General features: G+C 44.4%; 1 protein-coding gene across 2 annotated transcripts in view; it reads right to left on the reverse strand.

Moving 5' to 3' along the window:
* Nucleotides 1-10,678: 10,678 nt before the first annotated feature.
* Nucleotides 10,679-22,855, reverse strand: part of LOC126324044 (uncharacterized) — a 75,681-nt gene continuing 63,504 nt past the window's right edge. The window contains exons 2-3 of one of the 2 annotated variants that reach the window (XM_049994913.1): nucleotides 20,936-21,812; nucleotides 10,679-11,532 (exon numbers count right to left, since the gene is read on the reverse strand). In XM_049994913.1, coding sequence (XP_049850870.1) covers nucleotides 11,137-11,532; nucleotides 20,936-21,793 — 1,254 coding nt within the window. In that variant the 5' untranslated portion in view covers nucleotides 21,794-21,812 and the 3' untranslated portion in view covers nucleotides 10,679-11,136. The remainder of the gene's footprint in view (nucleotides 11,533-20,935; nucleotides 21,813-22,855) is intronic. The other variant, XM_049994905.1, reaches the window with a different exon arrangement.

Genomic DNA, 22,855 nt, shown 5'->3' on the forward strand with positions numbered 1-22,855 from the left:
AAGCGGACAGTGGTGTACGACTTTCCTTTCCTACTTTCAAGGCACCTCACCTGAATCTATGACACAATTGCAAATTCATGTTACTAAGAATTAGCTTGCGAAGATAAAATGCTTTTTAAATGACCTAATGCCACCGACGTGCAAAAAACATGGGAAGTTCATACGCCACGAGTCGGTCGTCGGCTGCTGAAGGCTATACCGATCATTTATATGCGTACAGTCCTGCTAGAAACAGGTTCCATAGGCCGCACTTTCAAATCGCCGGCTATGTGACTCATGACAGACGATCAGTAGCTCCTTATCGACCCGTCGAGGAGACGTGACGTCTGTTCGTCAGCCACTTGATGTCGTCCTCAAATGGCTCTGAGTACTTCTGAGGTCATCCGTCCCCTAGAACTTAGAACTACTTAAACCTATCTAACCTAAGGACATCACACACACCCATGCCCGAGGCAGGATTCGATCCTGCGTCCGTAGAGGTCGCGCCGTTCCAGATTGTAGCGCATAGAACCTCTCGGCCACCCCGGCCGGCGCTGTCGTCCCGCGAGGAAGTTTACGTGCGTCAAAACAGTCTCACCGAAATTTTGAAGTTCCTCCGTTGACACTATTGACATCGTTGACCTCGGGAACACAAATTCTTGAGTAATGTTCTACGTGATATAGGCCATTGCTCTTGAAACGACTATCGCCTCACCGCTAAAGTCAGTTAACTCGCGACATTCACGACAAACCTGTCTGTAAAAGACGACTCGGATGGTGCATCTGCTGTCGCGCCATACGGCACATCAAGCCATAACATTCGGGCATCACTCACTGCTCGTCTTCAAATAGGGCAACCGTTACCGTGACTTTGGGCCACTAAATTTTTATGAAAAAACTTCACAGCACTCTGTGTAGCTACCGTACCTTCGGAAATCCTGATAAGTTTTGGTGTTATGTTAAATCAGTAAACTGATCGAAGCCATCTCACAACACACTTTGTGACCATAATGGCACGGAAAAGGAGGATGACACAGAAAAGATAGAAATTCTGAATATCTTTCTCCAAAATGGTTTCACAGGAGACAGTCAAACTGTAGTACCTACTTAAAATTGTTGCACGAACGAAAAAATGACAGTATCGATGTAAGTGATCAAGGGATAGAAAAGAAAGTCTGGAGGAGCGTAGCATTCTTTGTGAAGGAAAAAAACACAGGCCATTCTGTATTTCATGTAAGATCGCAGAACAGATGCACAGCACTAGGGACCTGTAACTTTGACGTCGGTCTGTTGTATAATTTTGGCACACTTTGTACTCACGTACTATGGAATTCCTGGAACGGAAAATCTCCCCTGTAGGAATCAACATGGGTTCAGAAATAACGATGGTGTTAAATCTAGCTCACTCTCTTCATCCACGAGTAATAAGAAGTGGTATACATAGCCCTCCTCCCCCCCCCCCCCCACCCCCACCCCCCACCCCGAAGGCGTTCGGTTCAGTTCCGCACTGCCACCTGTGTGACTGGACTCAAGAGATTCTAGGGAAGGAAAAAAAAAAAAAAAGACAGCGTGCCATTCTCAACGGAGATAATTCTTCAGGACGTAAAAGTAACTACGGGTGAGCCGCAGTGAAGCGCTATAGGACAATTACTTATGAAAATGATTTATATAAATGAAAAAGATGATGACGTCGGAAGTTCCACAAGGCTTTTCAAGGATGATGCTGTTGTATACTTACAAGTCGCAATGCTAGAAAATTGTAGCGAAATGCAGAAAGACCTGTAGAGGATTGACACTCGCTGCAGGAACTGACAACTCGTTCTGAACATTAACAGATGCATTATGCTGTGTATATATAGACTCTTTATGGTACGGTTACATGGCTGCAGAACAGTCACTGGAAGCAGTTACAATATGTGGGATTATGCACAAAGAGAGATCTTAACCCTCTAACGGTAAGGTTGGGGTTGGATCCGATCCCAGCGAGTCTGTTTTGTTTATAACTCCCTTTTCTGAGAGCGCCGTGGTCCCAGCTACCCTACCAGCCAGTCATCCCGAGAACGCCGAAGAGGCCACGTCAGTCTGGTGAGAGGCCTGCAGCCACCATCTCTATCCGAAACCTACATTACCTGCGCTCGGGTTGGGTCCGACCCCACCTTACTGTTTACGTCACACTTATTAGTTTCTTTTGTGGGGAGGATTCAACCCCATATTCATGTTTACATTACATCTAAGTTTTGTTTTCTCTTCTAGTATTTTACTAAAATGGCGCATCAACTTCTTAGAAGTCCTGAGGAGATATACAACGAGTTTCTCCGACAGGAAGCTGAGTCAGAGGATGGCGACAATACCGATGCAGAAAACTGTTCAGAAACCGAGGATGATGTATTATCTAATACTGATGACGAGGATGATGTATTTCATTGTGCGGCAGGAGCAGTCGAGTTTGATAATTCTCAGACAGATGTAGATGATGAGAGAAATTTTGAGCTAGGTAAAGACTTAGAGACGATATAGACCAACAAACCCATCCATTCAAAATTTTCTAGGACACTAGAGTCAAATATTATTACTCATCTCCTTGGTCCACATGGGGAAGCATGGGGGGTCACTAGTGAATTGAAAATATTTTTATTATTTATAGATTCGAAAATTATAGAAAAAATTGTTTAGTACACAAATCTTGAAACCGAGAAATCTAGGCAAAAGTACAATACGGTCCAATGGTTTCATTCACCAACAGAGAGCGTTGAAATAAAAGGGTTGATGGGGCTTCTCTTCATGAGAGGTGTCCTAAAAAATTCTATGCTCAGTGTAGATGAGATGTTCTCAATAACCTATGGGCCTCCGGTATTCCGTTGCACTATGTGCAAGAAAAGATTTACATTTATTCTAGAAAACCTCTGCTTCGATGATAAAGTCACCAGAGAGGCCAGAAAAATCAACGACAAACTTGCGGCTTTCAGAGAAGTGTGGGACGTGTCTGAATCTGACAGTGAAAAAAATTATAGCCCATCTGAATATGTCACAGTAGATGAGACTCTCTTGAGTTTTCGGGGTGCCTCTCCATTCAAAACGTGTATCCCATCGAAACCCGACAAATAACGGTTGAAAATAATGTCACTAGGTGCCGCAAGGACATTCTGTTTTTAGCGTGGCATTCCGTACACTGGCTAGGACAACAGAATAAAGAGGGGACCTGGAGATTTGCCTTTACCTGCCCAGTATGTTTTGCGCCTGACGGAATCTATCAGGGGTTCTAACAGAAACATTACTGCGGACAATTGGTTCTCCTCACTGGAGGTGACTGACGCCCTCCTCCAAAAGAAATTCACATTTGTAGGTACACTGAGGAGGAACAAACCGCAGATACCACCATCAATGCTTCTTTCTGCTCCAGTAGGCTCTTCAACATTTATGTATCAGGACCACAAAACTTTGGTGTCATTTACCCCAAAGAAAAAGGAAAAAGTTTTACTGATATCGTCTGTGCACTTCTCTGGAGAGACAAATGAAAAATCAAATAAGCCTGAAATTGTGGAGTTCTACAGTCTAACTAGAGGAGCGGTCGATGTATTAGATATACTTTGCCACAGCAGGACCACAAAAAGAAAAGCGACAAGATGGCCCATGCGGTACTTCTATGCTATTTTAGACATTGCTGCTATAAATAGTTTTATCATTTACAAAAGTAGCTTTTCAAATGACTCGAGAATATCATTTCTCAAAAATCTTGCGCTCTCTTTGACAAAACCTCTTTTGGAAAGGAGGTTGAATAACACAAATCCTCCCCGTGAGCTCCGTTCGTCTATCGGAAGACTTTTAGAAAAAGAACCAATCGAATTATACAAGCCTACCGAAGCACAGCCACTAAAGAAAAGAAGATGTGATTTTAGTGACAGATCAAAAGATAGGAAGGGGAATGCTTTTTGCAGTAAGTGTAATCGTTCTATATGAGGGGGAGCATAAACTTATTATATTTACTGGCTGTAAAGAAACTGAGATGTGATAAATTGTGCCAAATATGTATTTCCAGGGCTGTATATGATCGTTTCCAGGATAACATTATACACTTACTATTTGTTCCTATTACTTTATGTGTACAAAGACATTTATTATTGAGGACTTTATATTTCGAAACAGCTGACACTATAATTATTTACAATTAGTAAGAGGTGTTTCTCATTTAGTTCCTATCTTTATAATTTATAAAGAACTGAAGTTTTCAATAATTTTATAGAGACTCTAATTGTCTGGGAGGTATTTTTTTGTAATCAAGTTCCTATTTTTTCCAAAGTACTTTAGATTCTTACTATAAAAATAAAAAAAAATTGTTATAACAAAAATTATATGTGTTTAATTGATAATAAAACGTTTTCCCATTATACATTTTTTATTATACCCCAAAAAATCTATATTTGGAGGGTGGGGTATGATTCAACCCCACCTTACCGTCAGGGAACTTCACCTTACCGTTAGAGGGTTAAATGGAACGATGACATGAAGTTAACCATGGCTAAGGTGGAACCCAAACTGTGCTTCATTGGAAGAATCCTTACGATATGTAGTCCACCGACAATGAAGTAGCTTAGAAATCATTCCTCCGACCAGTACCTGAATATTCCTCTTTAATTTGGAACCCGTACCAGATAGGGTTGATAAAGGAAACAGAGAATGTCCAAAAAAATGGTAACCCGTTTCGCTGCAGGTTCGTTTAGTAATATGAATGTGTCACGGAGATGCTCAGCCAACTCCAATGGCAAACGCGGCAAAAAGAGGTGTTCTGCATCGCTGTGTCGTCTACTGTTAAAAGTTCTGAGAGTGCACGTTTCTACATGAGTCAACCAATATATTGCTTCCTCTTACGTGTATGTCTCGAAAAGATAAGAACGAGAGAGGTTAGAGCCGACACAGAGGCTTACCAGCAGTCGTTTTCTCCGCGAACCATTCGCGTCTGGAACAGGATAAGGGGGAAACGACTGTGGCACATAAAGTAGCCTCCGCCAAATACCGCAGGATGGTTTGCGCGGTACAGAGTAGATGAAATATCGATGTCACCTAAGATTTGATTGATTGGTGAATAGTCAAAGCTATGGCCTACGTAAACAAATCCATCATGAACTCAACTCAAGTTGTCTAAGAAAAAGCAGCTACAAGAAAAGAGAACGGTTTAAAAGAGTAGGGTACCCAGTGGCACAACATATGAAGACAGGTGGTGCAATCAGCCACGAGCAAAAGGTGCGCCGCTAACAGTGTAAAGGTATGAGGTGATGGTGACGTCACAGAGACCGCAGACAGGCGGCGTTGGTAGCAGCAAGACAGATCACAACAGGAAGGCCGAGACTGACGGAGGAGAGCGGAGACAGCAGCGGCAGGCGTCAGAAAGAATAGACGCGTCAGGGAATTCGGCGAACAGTATGAGAGTGATGTGGCAATATCGAGATAATTAACAGCTTCAGAAAAAAAACACTGAGGGCATGAAACAGGAGGGACGAGTGAGTGGTGCAATCCTTGGTAAGTGTGTATGATAACAATTGGTGCCAAAAACAACAAATGAACAATAACAGGTGATAAATCAAAAAGAAAGAATTGTGCCACCGTCATTTCGTTGAATCGCTTACACACGGAAAAATTTCAAGAAAGATTAACGAAAATCAAGATCTGCTAACACGGAGCAGATATTACGAATAGGCTATGTAGGAGAAGAATCCAGGAATTACGGTGAACAGAACTGGAAGTTCAATAAGTTACACTACTGGTCATTAAAATTGCCACACCACGAAGATGACGTGCTACGGACGCGAAACTTAACCGACACAAAGAAGATGCTGTGATTTGCAAATCAACAGCTTTTCAGAGCATTCACACAAGTTTGGAGCTGGTGGCGACACCTACAACGTGCTGACATGAGGAAAGCTTCCAACCGATTATTCATACAAAGAAATTGTTCAAATGGCTCTGAGCACTATCGGACTTAACATCTGAGGTCATCAGTCCCCTAGAACTTAGAACTACTTAAACATAACTAACCTAAGGACATCATACACATCCATGGCGGAGGCAGGATTCGAACCTGCGACCGTAGCGGTCACGCAGCTCCAAACTGAAGCGCCTAGAACCCCACGGTCACACCGGCCGGCATTTTTCATACACAAAGAGCAGTTGACCGGCGTTGCCTGGTGAAACATTGTTGTGATGCCGTGTGAGGAGAAATGAGTATCATCACGTTTCCGACCTTGATAAAGGTCGGATTGTAGGCTATCGCGATTGCGGTTTATCGTATCGCGACATTGCTGCTCGCGTTGGCCGACATCCAATCACTGTTAGCAGAATATGAAATTGGTGGGTTCAGGAGGGTAATATGGAACGCCATGCTGGATCCCAACGGCCTCGTATCACTAGCAGTCGAGATGACAGGCATATTATCCGCATGGTTGTAACGGATCGTGCAGCCACGTCTCCATCCCTGATTCAACAGATGGGGACGGCTGCAAGACAACCATCTGCACGAACAGTTCGACGACGTTTGCAGCAGCATGGACTATCAGTTCGGAGACCGTGGCTGCGGTTACCCTAGACGCTGCATCACAGACAGGAGCGCCTGCGATGATGTACTCAACGACGAACCTTGGTGCTACTCGATGAACTGTGGTATCGTGTTGAAGCTGCATGGGCAGCTGTACCTGTACACGCCATCTAAGCTCTGTTTGATTTAATGTCCAGGACTACCAAGGCCGTTAATACGGCCAAAGGTGATTATTCTGGGCGCTGATTTCTCGGGATCTATGTACCCAAACTGCGTGAAAATATAATCACATGTCAGTTACAATATAATATATTTGTCCAATGAATACCCGTTTATCATCTGCATTTCTTCTTGGTGTAGCAATTTTATTGGCCAGTAGTGTATTTCATTAACATCTTTCATAACAGTCTGGTAAAACACAGGAAAAAGATATAACAGTCAATTACGTAAATGAACGTTACGGAATTAACAATTAAACGTGCATACACATTTCAGTAACGTACCGGCATACTGCATCTGAGGATTGAACGCCGCTTTCGTTCACCGCACAAACCACGAAGCACGCCGCTTCTGTTCCCGCAGAAGAAACCTTAAAACCAGCCACCGCGATCAGCTGCTACAGAGGGTCGTCAGAGGCCGCCAGATGGCGCCACACACTCCCCCAGAGGACGCCGAATACGCGCCACCTCACGTATAAGCTGGATCACAGCTGCCACCTGGTAGGTTAGAACCCGACGTCTCCACCGTGAACTCGTTGAAAAATTAACACAAGGCCTCAAAGACGTTCGACGAGCTCGACGCCCTGCGAAACACAGTGCGCCAAATATTTTCAACAAGGAAAGTGGAACCCGCACCGAGACTGAAGTACAAAGTTTTCAAGTCTATAGCGTTTGTCCCTCCATAAATCAATACACTAAGACTTGGAGATATTATCGCTTCTACGAACACGCTTATGCGAAGGGAACAAAATGAAATAACAGCAGGTTCGTATACCCAAGCGAGAGCCCAAACCCACGCTAACTGAACCAGTAAATGAAATGTGTAAATCTTTTAGCTATACCGTACACTACAGAGGTAGGAGGACAAATCACCATTAGACGATCAGACTTCAGGGTGGGGAATAAAACCTCTGCCTGAGGATGTCCTGATATTGTCAAGTGACTACGTTCAGATCACGTCTAGCGTACGTACAACAGTGCACTGAGTTCTTATGAACTTAGCACGACTCCAGTGAGGTTTACACGAGTCTAGCCCGACTCAAGTCTTACTCTGGTTGATATTGACGGTTGTAAACCAGTACTAACGGAACAGAGAAAGGCTGCAGGCGGACTAATTGATACATTTGTGTGAGCTTTATTCTGAATATGTTGTAAATTAATACATTTCTTTTTTACAAGACATCATGTTCGCCATTGACTATAGAAATTATATATTTCACAATTTCATTTTCTGCTTTTGGCCATTTTCAAGTGGTACTGCCAAAGCTAAAAGAATTCAATAATGAAGCACAGAGTGTACGTAGAGAATCACACAAACATGTCATGCAGACAGCAGTACATTATAAAAAAATGCTAGAAATAATACATTGTATACAGTTTGCTTCAGTACATCTCATATTTTAAAATCCTGCCATATCGTAGACCTGACTGAAGGTCTTGGTAGAGGCACGCGACCATTATAATCTCAAGAATAAAAATGGCTTTAAAATGGTTGGTGTTCGCGAAATAATAGTCACAGTATGTTTCTGGACCCTTTCATTACGCTTTTCTGTCTCTGCCCATCTTCAGATAACCTTGTGATGCAAAACGAACATACAGTTCTGACAAGGTTGTCAAGTAACGTCAGAAGTGACTTAGGTTTTACAATTCAACATTCCAAAATAAGATTTCCGCTAACATGTGTGCTGTTAGTACCACACGTGTTTAGGTGAAACCTTATTTTGGAGTGTGGAACTATAAAACCTGTGTCGTTTCTGACTTTACTTGACAACCTTGTCAGAACTGTGTGTTCGTTTTGCATCACAAGGTTATCTGAAGATGGGCAGAGACAGAAAAGCGTAATGAATAACGAAAAGGGTCCAGAAACATACTGTGACTATTATTTCGTGACCGAACAGCCACTTCAAAGCCTTTTTTATTCTATGACTACATGTGATCGATTTTTTCTTCCTTTATTGTTATTTCATCATTCCGCCCAATATGAGAGGAGAACGGGCTGTCATTTTAAAATATTTTTCTCTTCTGCCAAGCGACTTAAAAAGCTTATAATGAATGTTTGAAACTAAATAGCAGCTTGTTTGCCTATTTTAAATTAGAGATCAAAGACGGACAGTTTAAAAACAAACGAGAATATATACGTTTTAAGAACACATCGCAGGAAGGTTTAATTCTTCTGATAAAAAACACTGAAGCACTGCACTTTCATTTAGAATCTGAAGGACTTACACAGATTGAGAAATACTGTCGGGGGAGAGAGTATGTTCCATAGGAATGAGGGGTGAGGCTAAAAACATAAGGGTCTGTTAAGTAGGATAACGATTGAGATGATAGGGAGGAGTTGAGATGGATAATGGGAAATCAGTCGGTATGGAAGACAGAGGGTGAGGAGTAGTGTGTTGTGTGGGTAGGGTAGGGACAGAGGGTAAGAAGTAGTGTATTGTGTAGGTAGGGTGGTGGTTACAAGAGGAAAGCTGTGAGGATGGATGGAAAGTGAAAACGTGAAAGGAGCCCTGATGTGGAATGGGGGGTAGTTTGGGAAGAGTTAAGGCTGGTAGGAGCTATAAGTATCGGGGCGACTCTAATTGTCTGGGAGAGGGAATTGGTTGAAATTACGTTGGGATAGAACATCTCGTGTGTGTACATGTGTATAGGGACAGGGGGATGAGTTTGTGAAAGTGAAGCAGCATACCAGGGATGGTGATCAGAGGGGAGACAAGAGGATGGTTGAAATCTAGTTTGCGAATAGTATAGGAGATTAGGAGTTGTTAGATGTGGGTGAGGAGAGGTGGAAACTTGATGAAATGGTAGAGGATCCATTTGGGGGAAGATAACTGGATGCGAGGGGCGAAACAGAGTGCATGGCGCTCAAGGATTTGGAGGGACTTACGGACCTTTGGTTGGGTGGAGATCCATACAACATTCGCACAACAAAAGACAGACACCATCAGGGTTTTATAGTTGTGGAGAGCCAAAAAATGGCTCTGAGCACTGTGGGACTTAACAGCTGCGGTCATCAGTCCCCTAAAACTTAGCGGTCATCAGTCCCCTAAAACTTAGAACTACTTAAACGTACCTAACCTAAGGACATCACACACATCCATGCCCGAGGAAGGATTCGAACCTGCGACCGTATCAGTCGCGCGGTTCCGGACTGAGCGCCTAGAACCGCGAGACCACCGCGGCCGGCTGTGGGGAGCAGTGGATGGGTGTAATCCCCCGTTCGGCGTGTACGGCATGTTTTGGTCTATTGTGGGCTTCCTGTTGGATGGTAAGTAGGTGCGATTTCCACGTTATTTGCGGGTCGAGGGTTAGTCCAAGATATATTAGTGCGTCGGTTAACGGTGTGATCGTCAAAAAAAAGTTTATTCATTGTAGACGCCCAGTGACAAGAAACCAGTGTGAATCTCTGTACATGATGAATTGTAGATTACGTGAAATATTGCCAAAATCTTTACAAACCAATGACCTAACACACTGTTTACATGTGAAATAACGTCGTTGGCGCGAAAATACTCGGACATTCACGAGTCAGAGTGTATGCGCAATTATCAGAGATAGTACATTTCAGCGATAAAAATTGTAAGCTTCGTATCATAACATCTTTTAACATCTGTTGGCATCTTACTGCTTATATGTGATGCAGTAGTAAGGAGCAAGAGGACAGGGTAGGAAAATGTAATAATAGCAGAGTAGCGTAAACAGACATACGTTACCTGTTCAAAATATCTGACATTGTCTTGAGTACCCAAACAGAACATTACAACAAAATTGTACAAATGGCTCTGAGCACTATGGGACTTAGCTTCTGAGGTCACCAGTCCCTTAGAACTTAGAACTATTTAAACCAAACCATCCAAAGGACATCACACGGAGGCAGGATACGAACCTGCGACCGTAGCCGTCGCCCGGTTTCAGACTGTAGCGCCTAGAACCGATCGGTCACAACGGCCGGCGAACATGACAAGAGAAATCCGACATATTGCTTTTTTTCTTTTACATCGGAACTGATGAAAAAAAAAAAAACACAGAAATCGCAGAACGCTCGCCAATAATTCAGCCAACACTGTAGTGCAAGAAATTTGGACAACACATCACAAGACGCTATGTCGTAATAAATTGTAAATAAATACATCTAATCATTCTATAATGTTTGATGTATTGTAGAGTTTTCACCCACCTTGGTAAACAGACGGACATAGCAGTGTCTGCCTTCACAGGCCAGGATTGGAACAAGCAGGGACAGCAAAGAGAGTTTTTAAGGGAAAAAGCTAATTATAATCTTTTTATTACCTAACTGATAGTGAAAGGTATCACGGAAGTACAGTAACAAACGCCGACAGGGCGTCATTCATTTTTGCGAATAGGAAGTCAGTATCTACATTAGCAGGTCAAAACGAATAATTACGATAAAATTCAGAGGAGGCCTTTCTCCTCAAATAGGGGAATGACATATTTCAAGTACGACACGCAGTCGGGATGCCTGCACGCCTTTGCTAGGACTTCGCCAGACTCGTCGGTGTTGTCGAAGAAGTTGGCGAAATCGGCGCCGTGCTCCTCGGAGGTGAGCACCATGCCCCTGACGGCGCTGTTGAACACGGCGAGCACGTGCGCCCCGTCCACGTCCCTCTGGAATTCGCCGAGCGGGTAGGCGTCCGCCTGCGCTCGCAGGCCCAGGGCGCGCAGCGTGCTCTGCAGCGCGCCGTGGTACAGCGACAGCAGGCCGGCCAGCTGCCGCCGGTGCACCTCCTCGCTGGCGTTCACATACAGGAAGGACACCACGTCCGCCGCCTGGCTGTGCACCCTGCTCATCTGCACACACATCACGTGACAGCGTCACCGCGTAGAACCGCGAGGCCCACGAGAAAGACAGCGAGCGAGTAACTACACTACTGGCCACTAAAATTGCTACACCACGAAGATGACGTGCTACAAACGCGAAATTTAACCGACAAGAAAAAGATGCTGTGATATGCAAATCATTAGCTTTTCAGAGCATTCACACAAGGATAGCGCCGGTGGCGACACCCACAACGCGCTTACATGAAAAAAGTTACCAACCGATTTCTCATACACAAACAGCAGTTGACCGGCGTTGCCTGGTGAATCGTTGATGCCTCGTGTAAGGAGAACAAATGCGTACCATCACGTTCCCCACTTTGATAAAGGTCTGATTGTAGCCTATTGCGATTGCGTTTTAACGTATCGCGACATTGCTGCTCGCGTTGGTCGAGATCCAATAACTGTTAACAGAATATGGAATCGGTGGGTTCAGGAGGGTAATACGGAACGCCGTGCTGGATCCCAACGGCCTCGTATCATTAGCAGTCGAGATGACAGGAATCTTATCCGCATGGATGTAACGGATCGTGCAACCACGTCTCGATACCTCAGTCAACAGATGGGGACGTTTGCAAGATAACAGCCATCTGCACGAACAGTTCGACGACGTTTGCAGCAGCATGCACTATCAGCTCGGAGACCAGGGCTGCGGCTACCCTTGACGTGCATTATAGCAGCGCCCGCGATGGAGTACTCAATGACGAACCTGGGTGCACGAATCGCAAAACGTCATTTTATCGGATGAATACAGGTTCTGTTTACAGCATCATGATGGTCTCATTAGTGTTGGTGACATCGCGGTGAACGCACATTGGAAGCGTGTATTCGTCATCGCCATACTGGTGTATCACCTAGCATGATAGTATGGGGTGCCATTGGTTACACGTCTCGGTCACCTCTTGTTCGCATTGACGTCACTTTGAACAGTGGACGTTACATTTCAGACGTGGTACGAAACGTGGCTCTACCCCTCATCGACCCTTGCGAAACTCTACATTTCAACAGGATAATGCACGACCGCATGTTGCTGGTCCTGTACGGGCCTTTCTGGATACAGAAAATGTTCGACTGCTGCCCTGGCCAGCACATTCTCCAGATCTCTCAGCAATTGAAAATGTCTGGTCGATGGTGGCCGAGCAACTGGCTCGTCACAATACGCCAGTCATTACTCTTGATGAACTGTGGTATCGTGTTGAAACTGCATGGGCAGCTGTAGCTGTACACGACATCTGTGTTCTGTTTGATTCAATGCCAGGCGTATCAAGGCCGTTATTACGTCCACAGTTACTTGTTCTGGGTTCTCATTTCTGAGGATCTATCGACCCGAATTCGGTGAAAATGTAATCACATGTCAGTTCTAGTATAATATATTTGTCCAGTGAATACCCGTTCATCATCTGCATTTCTTCTTGGTGTAGCAATTTTAATGGCCAGTAGTGTACTTCAGACGAGTTTATTAATTCTTGACTGCGTGTTTAAGTGCATGCTAGTTATCGATGGCACACTACACAATTAAGACCCCCAGTGCGTACGTTTCCAATGAAATATTGATATCCTGTGGTCACTGCACGGAGCCGAGCGTCCGCGAAATGTGTCGGACAAGCGGTATAGTGTGACGTTACAAGTTTCCTGCAGGGTCCATGTATCTCGTTGGCTACGGTGGAACAGTGGCTGACCTCACTGTATAGCAGTTTTGGAAGACAACTGCACTCATGTGTTAAAACCTTATACCCACTGCCGGTCTGACCCATGGTGAATTGGGGCTCCTGCATCGAACTTTTGACGTCACATTAGTCGTGCAGGCTGGCGCTCTGTTCCGCAGTGCCCTGAGCTGCTGCATTCAGACCACGTGTGTTAAGTGTTCGCTTTTTATTATTTCTTCCGTGGGAGTGTTTAATCAACTATCTGTGTAACTTGGGAATCAGTTTTGTAGTATTTACTAGAGTAAAGATAAGATTATATGGCATGCTTGAACGGGAGATCCTGAGTGGCGGGGTATGTCACGTAACTCGGAAGGTTTTTCCTGTGTACGAGCATCGAAATTGCAGATTTTGAGCTAACTGCTGGCAGAACATATAATTATCATCGAGAAAAGCGCAGGAATGGTCGTAGAGCAGATTGACATAATTATAGGCCTACATCTTTGACGTCAGTCTGTTGTAGAATTATGTGTCATGTTTTATGTTTGTAAATTATGACGTTTTTCGAGGTGTCCTTAAAAATCAGCATCGATTCCGCAAGCAGAGATCTTGCGAAACTCAGCTCGCTATCTCCCCCCATGAAATCCACGTTGCTGTAGACATCAGCGCTCAGGTTTCTGGTGTGTTTCCTGACTTCAGGAACGCGTTTTTCACCGTCCCGAACTGCCTTTTAGTGACAAAGAACACGATAATGAGATTTTCAATCTACAGCAGAGTGTGCGCTGATATGAAACTTCCTAGCAGATTAAAACTGTGTGCCGGACCGAGACTCGAACTCGGGACCTTTGACTGTCGCGGGCAAGAGCTCTACCAACCGAGATACCCAAGCACGATCTACGCCCCGTCCTCACACCTTTAATTCCGACAAATGTCCCGCCCCGGGGCGTGAGTCGTGCTTGGGTAGCTCAGTTGGTAGAGCACTTGCTCACGAAAGGCCGAGGTCCCGAGTTCGAATCTCGGTCCGGCACACAGTGTTTATCTACCAGGAACTTTCAAAGGACACGAGATTACCGAGTATCGGACCACATTTATGACGGGATTCGAGTCTTTCTCGCAGTGGGAACTCAACACGTCGCTCCGTAAGGAACGAAGTCGACGTATGAAAAGGTAATTTCAGGAGTATCCCAAAGGAGAGTGGTGGGTTCGTTTCTGTTTATAGGATACTGGATGTCCCTCCTGAGAGTCGTCATGCGTATTTTCTCCGGTGTTAAGGCAGATATTTGGTACTTAGTTTTTGCATTGTGTAGCTGGAGTCAGCCCAAACATCTTTCATGTGACAATCAGTGGCAACCGAAGGTTTCGGATTGGTTCCCATAAAAAAAGGATGAATTCAAAATCGATATTTTACGTGCCCATTTGCTTGCGTGCTCCAAAATCGGCGTAGTCCGATATTTGTTTCATCGATATCTGTTAAGACTGACAGAAAGTCGAAGAATAAACAACAGTCTAGAAGCAGCTCAGACACGCTGCATGCTACGCTGTTGTAGTCAGCGTGGGACAGAGCCCTGCTGTCGTTGGAGGAGTGCTGACTATTCTTCGAGTTTTACTGCCCGTTCTAATTCGTATCGACAAAACAAATATCGCACTAGAGTTATCTGGGACCGCTCTGTCGAATGGGCATATAAAATACCGCTTTAAATATCATTTTGCTTGTAACGAGAAATAACAGACTATTTCCATCACATGAAAGAAGTGATTTCTTTCGGTTAACCCAAGCTACAAAGTGCAAAAACGAAAATGCAGTTATCTGCTTGAACACGAAAGAAAATGCGCCAGACGACTCTTAGCAGAGACACCCTGTATGTAAATGACCTGGTAATGTGACAAAAATTCCTTAAAGCTTTCTGCAGATGATGTGGTTGTGTACATGAGGGTTGCAATGCCAGAAGAGAGTAGTGGGTTTTGAAGAAAGACTTGCAGAGGACTGATGAATGGTGCAGCGACTTGCATCTGACTATAACCGTACATAAATGCAACGTACTGTAAATGCCTGGAAGAAGAAACACACTACTGTACCACAGAAGTGATGACAAATTTCTGGATATACTAACTACCGTAATCTAGGAGTAATCATCTGTGCCAAACTCTGTCCAATGGGCGTGTAATTCGTCAAAATCGCGAACTAGTTGGAAGGCCCTGCCCATAATGCTCCAGACGTCCCAACTGGGGAGAGATCTGGCTTCCTGGCCGGCCAACGTGAGGTTCGACCAGCAGGAAGACAAGCAGTGCATACTCTTGCCGTGTGGGTCCGGGCGTATCTTGCTCAAAAGAAAGTCCAGGATACCTTGCCATGAAGAGTAACAAAACTGGGCGCAGAATAACGTCAATGTCCTGCTGTGATACAATGGTGCCGTGGATAACAACCAAAGGGATCTTGATATGAAATGAAATCGCATCCCAGATCATCACTCCTGGTTGTCGGTCCGTAAGGCGTGCGACTGTGGTATCCCACCGCACTTTGGGGCATCTCGACACACGTCTTTGCTGATCATCGGGGCTCAGTTCGAAGTGGGACTCATCACTGAAAGTTCTACTCCAGTTAGTGAGATTCCAGGCCTAAGATGTGTCTAAACCGAAGGTAGTAGTGGGATACCAACCCGACTGTCACCCACCATATGGTCCGACAACCATGAATGGTTGTCTCGAAGGGTTAGTCTTTTCAGAGTAGGACCCTTTTGCATCTCATACGTGGCACCCATACAGCACAGCAGTATGCTGACGTTTTGTCGCCCTTCAGGGCAAGCCATCCTGGATTTACATTTCAGCAAGATAGTGCCCTCCCATATATGTCGAGACTTTCCACTGCTTGTCTTTGAACCTACCTTGTCCATCGAGGTCGCTGGATCTCTCCGCAGCTGAGAACTTCTGGAGCATTATGGGTAGTCCCTCCAACCAGCCCAGGAAATTGAAAATGTAAATGACAATTGGACAACTGTTTGCATAGGGATCTGAAGTGGACCAACGCGTTACTGAGTTGCTCAATTTGTGAAGCTTTTTCTCTACAATAAATTACCCATTTTTTCTTAAATTGTCATCATGTATTTGTCTCCTCATGTACATCACATGTAGCGATTTCCGTCTCATCCGGATAATTCTTTCGTGGTGTGTCGGATTTTGCGCCTCAGAGTGTATTATTGATTTACTAATTTTCAGAATTTAAAAATGTTATCTTTGTGCCTAAATCCTTAAATGTATCAATTACAAGAAAACAGCCAAGGTCGCTGCAATTACCGCTGTGACACACGCAGCTTCCATGACGCCGCCGGCCAAATGATGCTCACAAACTGACGTCGGTCGTTTACTTGTGCGTAACCAGTCATTTTCATAAATGAGATACTTTGGCATCTTCATTAGTTTTTTCTATTTGATCATCCACAACAGATATCTACTACCTCCTTACGATATTGCTTAAAATCTTACATCTACGAGGGTGAGTCAAATGAAAGCCTTAAATATTTTTTTAAATATTATTTATTGTGCAGAAGTGGTACAAAGCTGTATCACTTTTCAACATAATCCCTCCTCCCCCACACGCTCATGTAAGTCCTCCAGCGCTTATAAAGTGCATAAATTCCTTTAGAAAAAAATTCTTTTGGTAGTCCGCGCAACCACTCATGCACCGCGTAGCGTACCTCTTCATCGGAACGGACCTTCTTTCCTCCCATTGCGTCTTTGAGTGTCCAAATACACGGAAATCACTTGGGGCAAGATCTGGTGAGTATGGTGGATGAGAAAGGCACTCAAAATGCAGATCTGTGGTTGTTGCAACTATTGTACGGGCAGTGTGGGACCTTGCATTGCCATGTTGCAAAAGGGCACCTGCTGACAGCAATCCACGTCGCTTCGATTTGATTGCAGGCCGCAGATGATTTTGTAGGAGATCTGTGTATGATGGACTGGTGACAGTGGTCTCTCTAGGCATGTAATGCTCCAAAATGACTTTTTTCGACCCAAAAGAAAGTTAGCATAACCTTCCCTACTGATGGTTCTGTTCGATACTTCTTTGGATTTGGTGATGAGGAATGGCGCCATTCCTTGCGCGCCCTCTTCGTTTCCAGTTGGTGAAAGTGACCCAGGTTTCGTCCCCAGCAACGATTATTGCAAGGAAGCCATCAGTTTCTCGTCAAAGCGCCGAAGAAGTTCTTCACAAGTATCAACACGTCGTTGTCTCATTTTAGGAGACAGCTGCCGTGGTACCCATCTTGCAGACACTTTGTGAAATTGGAGCACATCATGCACAATGTGGTGTGCTGACCCATGACTGATCTGTAAACATGCTGCAGTGTCATTCAGTGTCACTCAGCGGTTTTCCTTCACTATCGCTTCAACTGCTGCAGTGTCCTGTGGAGTCACAACTCGTTGTAACTGACCTGCACGCGAGGAGCATCTTGCACTGAACTCACTCCATTTGCAAACTTCCTACTCCATTCTTAGACTTGCGGTTGTGACAAACATGTATCACCGTACTGAACTTTCACTCGCCGATGAATTTCTATAGGTTTCACACCTTCACTACACAAAAACCGAATAAGAGAACGCTGTTCTTCCCTGGTGCAAGTCGCAAGTGGGGCGGCCATTTTTAAACTGATACTGCGACGGTATATGTGCATCTGCACTATGCTGCTACCTACAGGCCATTCTGCACGTTGTTTGTAGCACGCTTACCAACTTACAGGAAAACGGCAGGAAATTTCGATTTGTTATTACCAATTTAAGGATTTCATTTGAGTCACCCTTGTATAACCGCAAACTATTTATGTGTCTTAATATTTTATGTAGTCGCCATACGAGAAATAAATAGATAAATACAAAAAGAGGAACCAGGCTACAAAGAAATGCGAACCGATATGTTATCGGGAGAAAGAAAACTGGCGTTCTACGGATCGGAGCGTGGAATGTCAGATCCCTTAATCGGGCAGGTAGGTTAGAAAATTTAAAAAGGGAAATGGATAGGTTAAAGTTAGATATAGTGGGAATTAGTGAAGTTCGGTGGCAGGAGGAACAAGACTTCTGGTCAGGTGACTACAGGGTTATAAACACAAAATCAAATAGGGGTAATGCAGGAGTAGCTTTAATAATGAATAGGAAAGTAGGAATGCGAGTAAGCTACTACAAACAGCATAGTGAACGCATTATTGTGGCCAAGATAGATACTAAGCCCATACCTACTACAGTAGTACAAGTTTATATGCCAACTAGCTCTGCAGATGACGAAGAAATTGAAGAAATGTATGATCAAATAAAGGAAATTATTCAGATACTGAAGGGAGTTGAAAATTTAATAGTCATGGGTGACTGGAATTCGGTAGTAGGGAAAGGGAGAGAAGGAAACGTAGTAGGTGAATATGGACGGGGGCAAAGAAATGAAAGAGGAAGCCGCCTGGTAGAATTTTGCACAGAGCACAACTTAATCATAGCTAACACTTGGTTTAAGCATCATGAAAGAAGGTTGTATACATGGAAGAACCCTGGAGATACTAAAAGGTACCAGATAGATTATATAATGGTAAGACTGTAGATTAAAACTGAAGAAACAGCAAAAAGGTGGGAATTTAAGGAGATGGGACCTGGATAAACTGAAAGAACCAGAGGTTGTACAGAGTTTCAGGGAGAGCATAAAGGAGCAATTGACAGGAATGGGGGAAAGAAATACAGTTGAGGAAAAATGGATAGCTTTGAGGGATGAAGTAGTGAAGGCAGCCGAGGATCAAGTAGGTAAAAAGATGAGGGCTATTAGAAATCCTTGGGTGACAGAAAAAATACTGAATTTAACTGATGAAAGGAGAAAATATAAAAATGCAGTAAATGAAGCCGGCAAAAAGGAATACAGACGTCTCAAAAATTAGATCGACAGGAAGTGCAAAATGGCTAAGCAGGGATGGCTAGAGGATAAATGTAAGGATGTAGAGGCTTATCTCACTAGGGGTAAGATAGATACTGCCTACAGCAAAATTAAAGAGACCTTTGGAGATAAGAGAACCACTTGTATGAACATCAAGAGCTCAGGTGGAAACCCAGTTCTAAGCAAAGAAGAGAAAGCAGAAAGGTGGAAGGAGTATATAGAGGGTCTATACAAGGGCGATGTACTTGAGGACAATATTATGGAATTGGAAGAGGATGTAGATGAAGATGAAATGGGAGATACGATACTGCGTGAAGAGTTTGACAGAGCACTGAAAGACCTGAGTCGAAACAAGGCCCGCGGAGTAGACAACATTCCATTGGAATTACTAACGGCCTCTGGAGAGCCAGTCCTTACAAAACTCTACCATCTGGAGAGCAAGATGTATAAGGCAGGCGAAATACCCTCATACTTCAAGAAGAATATAATAATTCCAATCCCAAAGAAAGCAGGTGTTGACAGATGTGAAAATTACCGAACTATCAGTTTAATAAGTCACAGCTGCAAAATACTAACACGAATTCTTTACACACGAATGGAAAAACTAGTAGAAGCCGACCTCGGGGAAGATCAGTTTGGCTTCCGTAGAAATGTTGGAACACGTGAGGCAATACTGACCCTACGACTTATCTTAGAAGAAAGATTAAGGAAAGGCAAACCTACGTTTCTAGCATTTGTAGACTTAGAGAAAGTTTTTGACAATGTTGACTGGAATACTCTCTTTCAGATTCTGAAGGTGGCAGGGGTAAAATACAGGGAGCGAAAGGCTATTTACAATTTGAACAGAAACCAGATGGCAGTTATAAGAGTCGAGGGACATGAAAGGGAAGCAGTGGTTGGGAAGGGAGTGAGACAGGGTTGTAGTCTCTCCCCAATGTTATTCAATCTGTATATTGAGCAAGCAGTAAAGGAAACAAAAGAAAAATTTGGAGTAGGTATTAAAATCCATGGAGAAGAAATAAAAACTTTGAGGTTCGTCGATGACATCGTAATTCTGTCAGAGACAGCAAAGGATTTGGAAGAGCAGTTGAACGGAATGGATAGTGTCTTGAAAGGAGGATATAAAATGAACATCAACAAAAGCAAAACGAGGATAATGGAATGTAGTCGAATTAAGTCGGGTGATGGTGAGGGAATTAGATTAGGAAATGAGACACTTAAAGTAGTAAAGGAGTTTTGCTACTTAGGGAGTAAAATAACTGATGGTGGTCGAAGTAGAGAGGATATAAAATGTAGACTGGCAATGGCAAGGAAAGCGTTTCTGAAGAAGAGAAATTTGTTAACATCGAGTATAGATTTAAGTGTCAGGAAGCCATTTCTGAAAGTATTTGTATGGAGTGTAGCCATGTATGGAAGTGAAACATGGAAGATAACGACTTTGGACAAGAAGAGAATAGAAGCTTTCGAAATGTGGTGCTACAGAAGAATGCTGAAGATTAAGTGGGTAGATCACATAACTAATGAGGAAATATTGAATAGGATTGGGGAGAAGAGAAGTTTGTGGCACAACTTGACCAGAAGAAAGGATCGGTTGATAGGACATGTTCTGAGGCATCAAGGGATCACCAATTTAGTACTGGAGGGCAGCGTGGAGGATAAAAATCGTAGAGGGAGACCAAGAGATGAATACACTAAGCAGATTCAGAAGGACGTAGGTTGCAGTAGGTACTGGGAGATGAAGAAGCTTGCACAGGATAGAGTAGCGTGGAGAGCTGCATCAAACCAGTCCCAAGACTGAAAACCACAACAACAACATGTTATTTCCACCAACCTGGAAGTCTAAAATCCTAACATCAGTAACAGCTTCTCCGTCGTATCTGAACATGAAGTTGTTTTTCCAGCAATCGCAGTGTATCACCACGGGGAACGTGACGTCAGTAGACGTCCAGAAGTCGGCCATTCTGTCGACGCACCTGTCTGCAAGGTGCTCGCACTTGTCGGCGTACCTCTCGTACCCCGGGATGGCTCTGAATTCTCTGGCGATGGTTTTCATAACCTTGTCGAGCATGTCTTTGAAGAAGGACTTCTCCGCGTCGGCCATCTTGCTGCGGAGCTCTGACCGCGCCCTGTAGTCGGGCCTGTCCTTCAGCAGCCGCGCCGAGGCAGCGTGCAGGCGGGCGTAGGCGCGCAGGGCCGCGGCGCAGTGCTGGTAGTCGAACGCGCGACCCGCCGGGGGCAGCCGGAAGCCCGCCGCCGACAAGTCTTCCATCAGGAGGAACTCCACGGGCTGCCTGCCGGACAGGAAGCAGCGCGCCGCCAGTGGCCTGGAGGCGTCGCCTTCCGCCGACTCCAGCAACCTGTGCACCGTCGGGAAAATCTCGCACAGCAGCAGTGACTCCTTCCGGAAGACGTTGTTGTCATCTGCGATCTCCTTCAGCTTCCCCCGATCCTGAGCGTACTTCACTATCAGGTGCACCTGGTCACAGCAGGCGGCGCTTTCTCGTCTGACGGTGGCCGCCACTCTCAGGATGTTGCTCGTATATCCCAGACCTTCTTTCTCGTTGTCCACGATTACTGCTTTTTCCACTCGAATTTTCGTATCACTATTCTCGTTATTCAGAGCAGTCTCTATTAATTGTTTGTTTATCCACGAAGGAGCTAGAGACTTTTGTGTTTTATTTTCATCCATGGTTTTCTTTGTGCTGCACCTGTAATAAAGTGAAATTTAACATTAAGTTTCATCTCAACAATAAGTAATACTAATGAATTTAACAGCCTCGAAATCTGTACAAAATGGTTCAAATGTCTCTGAGCACTATGGGACTCAACTGCTGTGGTCATCAGTCCCCTAGAACTTAGAACTACTTAAACCTAACTAACCTAAGGACATCACATACATCCATGCCCAAGGCAGGTTCGCACGGTTCCGGACTGCGCGCCTAGAACCGCGAGACCACCGCGACCGCCGAAATCTGTACAGAAGCCTGACTGCAGTTTTGAGATTAGAAGGACATGAAACAGGGGCAGTAACTGCGATTCAGTGTCAGAGTTGTAGCCCATCCTCCGCCTTACTTTGGTTTACACATTGAACAAACCTTAAAGAAAATAAAAGAGAAAAACAGAAAGGTATTGTATGACGGCAAGAACTATGCCCCTCCTTACATGAAGTCATTAAAGATCACCGAACTCACGTTGAGCGAACAGTAGGACTGAACAAAAATGACTGACAAGGCACAATGCATCTTGTAGAGGATATAGTATGGATGTATTGGAATAATTAATGTCGGGTGATGGTTTTAAAGTAATTCACGCGACATGAAAACTTTGTGGAAACTCGTAGATTTACTGGAGGCTAGTTTATCCCAGAGAAGTTGTCAGAGGTGACCGCAGCCAGGTGGCGGCACACGGCTGGGGAGTGGCGAAGGGAAGCGACAATAGACAGCTTAGGGCGGCTCAAACTCTGAGAAAGCGGTAACTGGGCGCGGCCACCAGTTGCCTTAACATGAGTGACAGAGAGGGGGTGTTTGACACCATGTTCGTGTACCAGGAAGCAGGTGGAAAACTTGTATGCCTGTTGATAAATGTCCGGCATCCTGTTTTCAGTGAAACATGCAAGAATGCCGCGCAAACCTATGGTGAGACCGAAATATGCATGTTCGTGACTATAGCAACTTCACACTGAATTCACAGTCTGCAGAGTCTGAAGTAAATCAGATGAAGAGCGACAGAATGAAATACACCAGCCTCCGAT

This window comes from Schistocerca gregaria, chromosome 2 (genome assembly GCF_023897955.1).
Source record: "Schistocerca gregaria isolate iqSchGreg1 chromosome 2, iqSchGreg1.2, whole genome shotgun sequence".
NCBI classification, from domain to species: domain Eukaryota; kingdom Metazoa; phylum Arthropoda; class Insecta; order Orthoptera; family Acrididae; genus Schistocerca; species Schistocerca gregaria.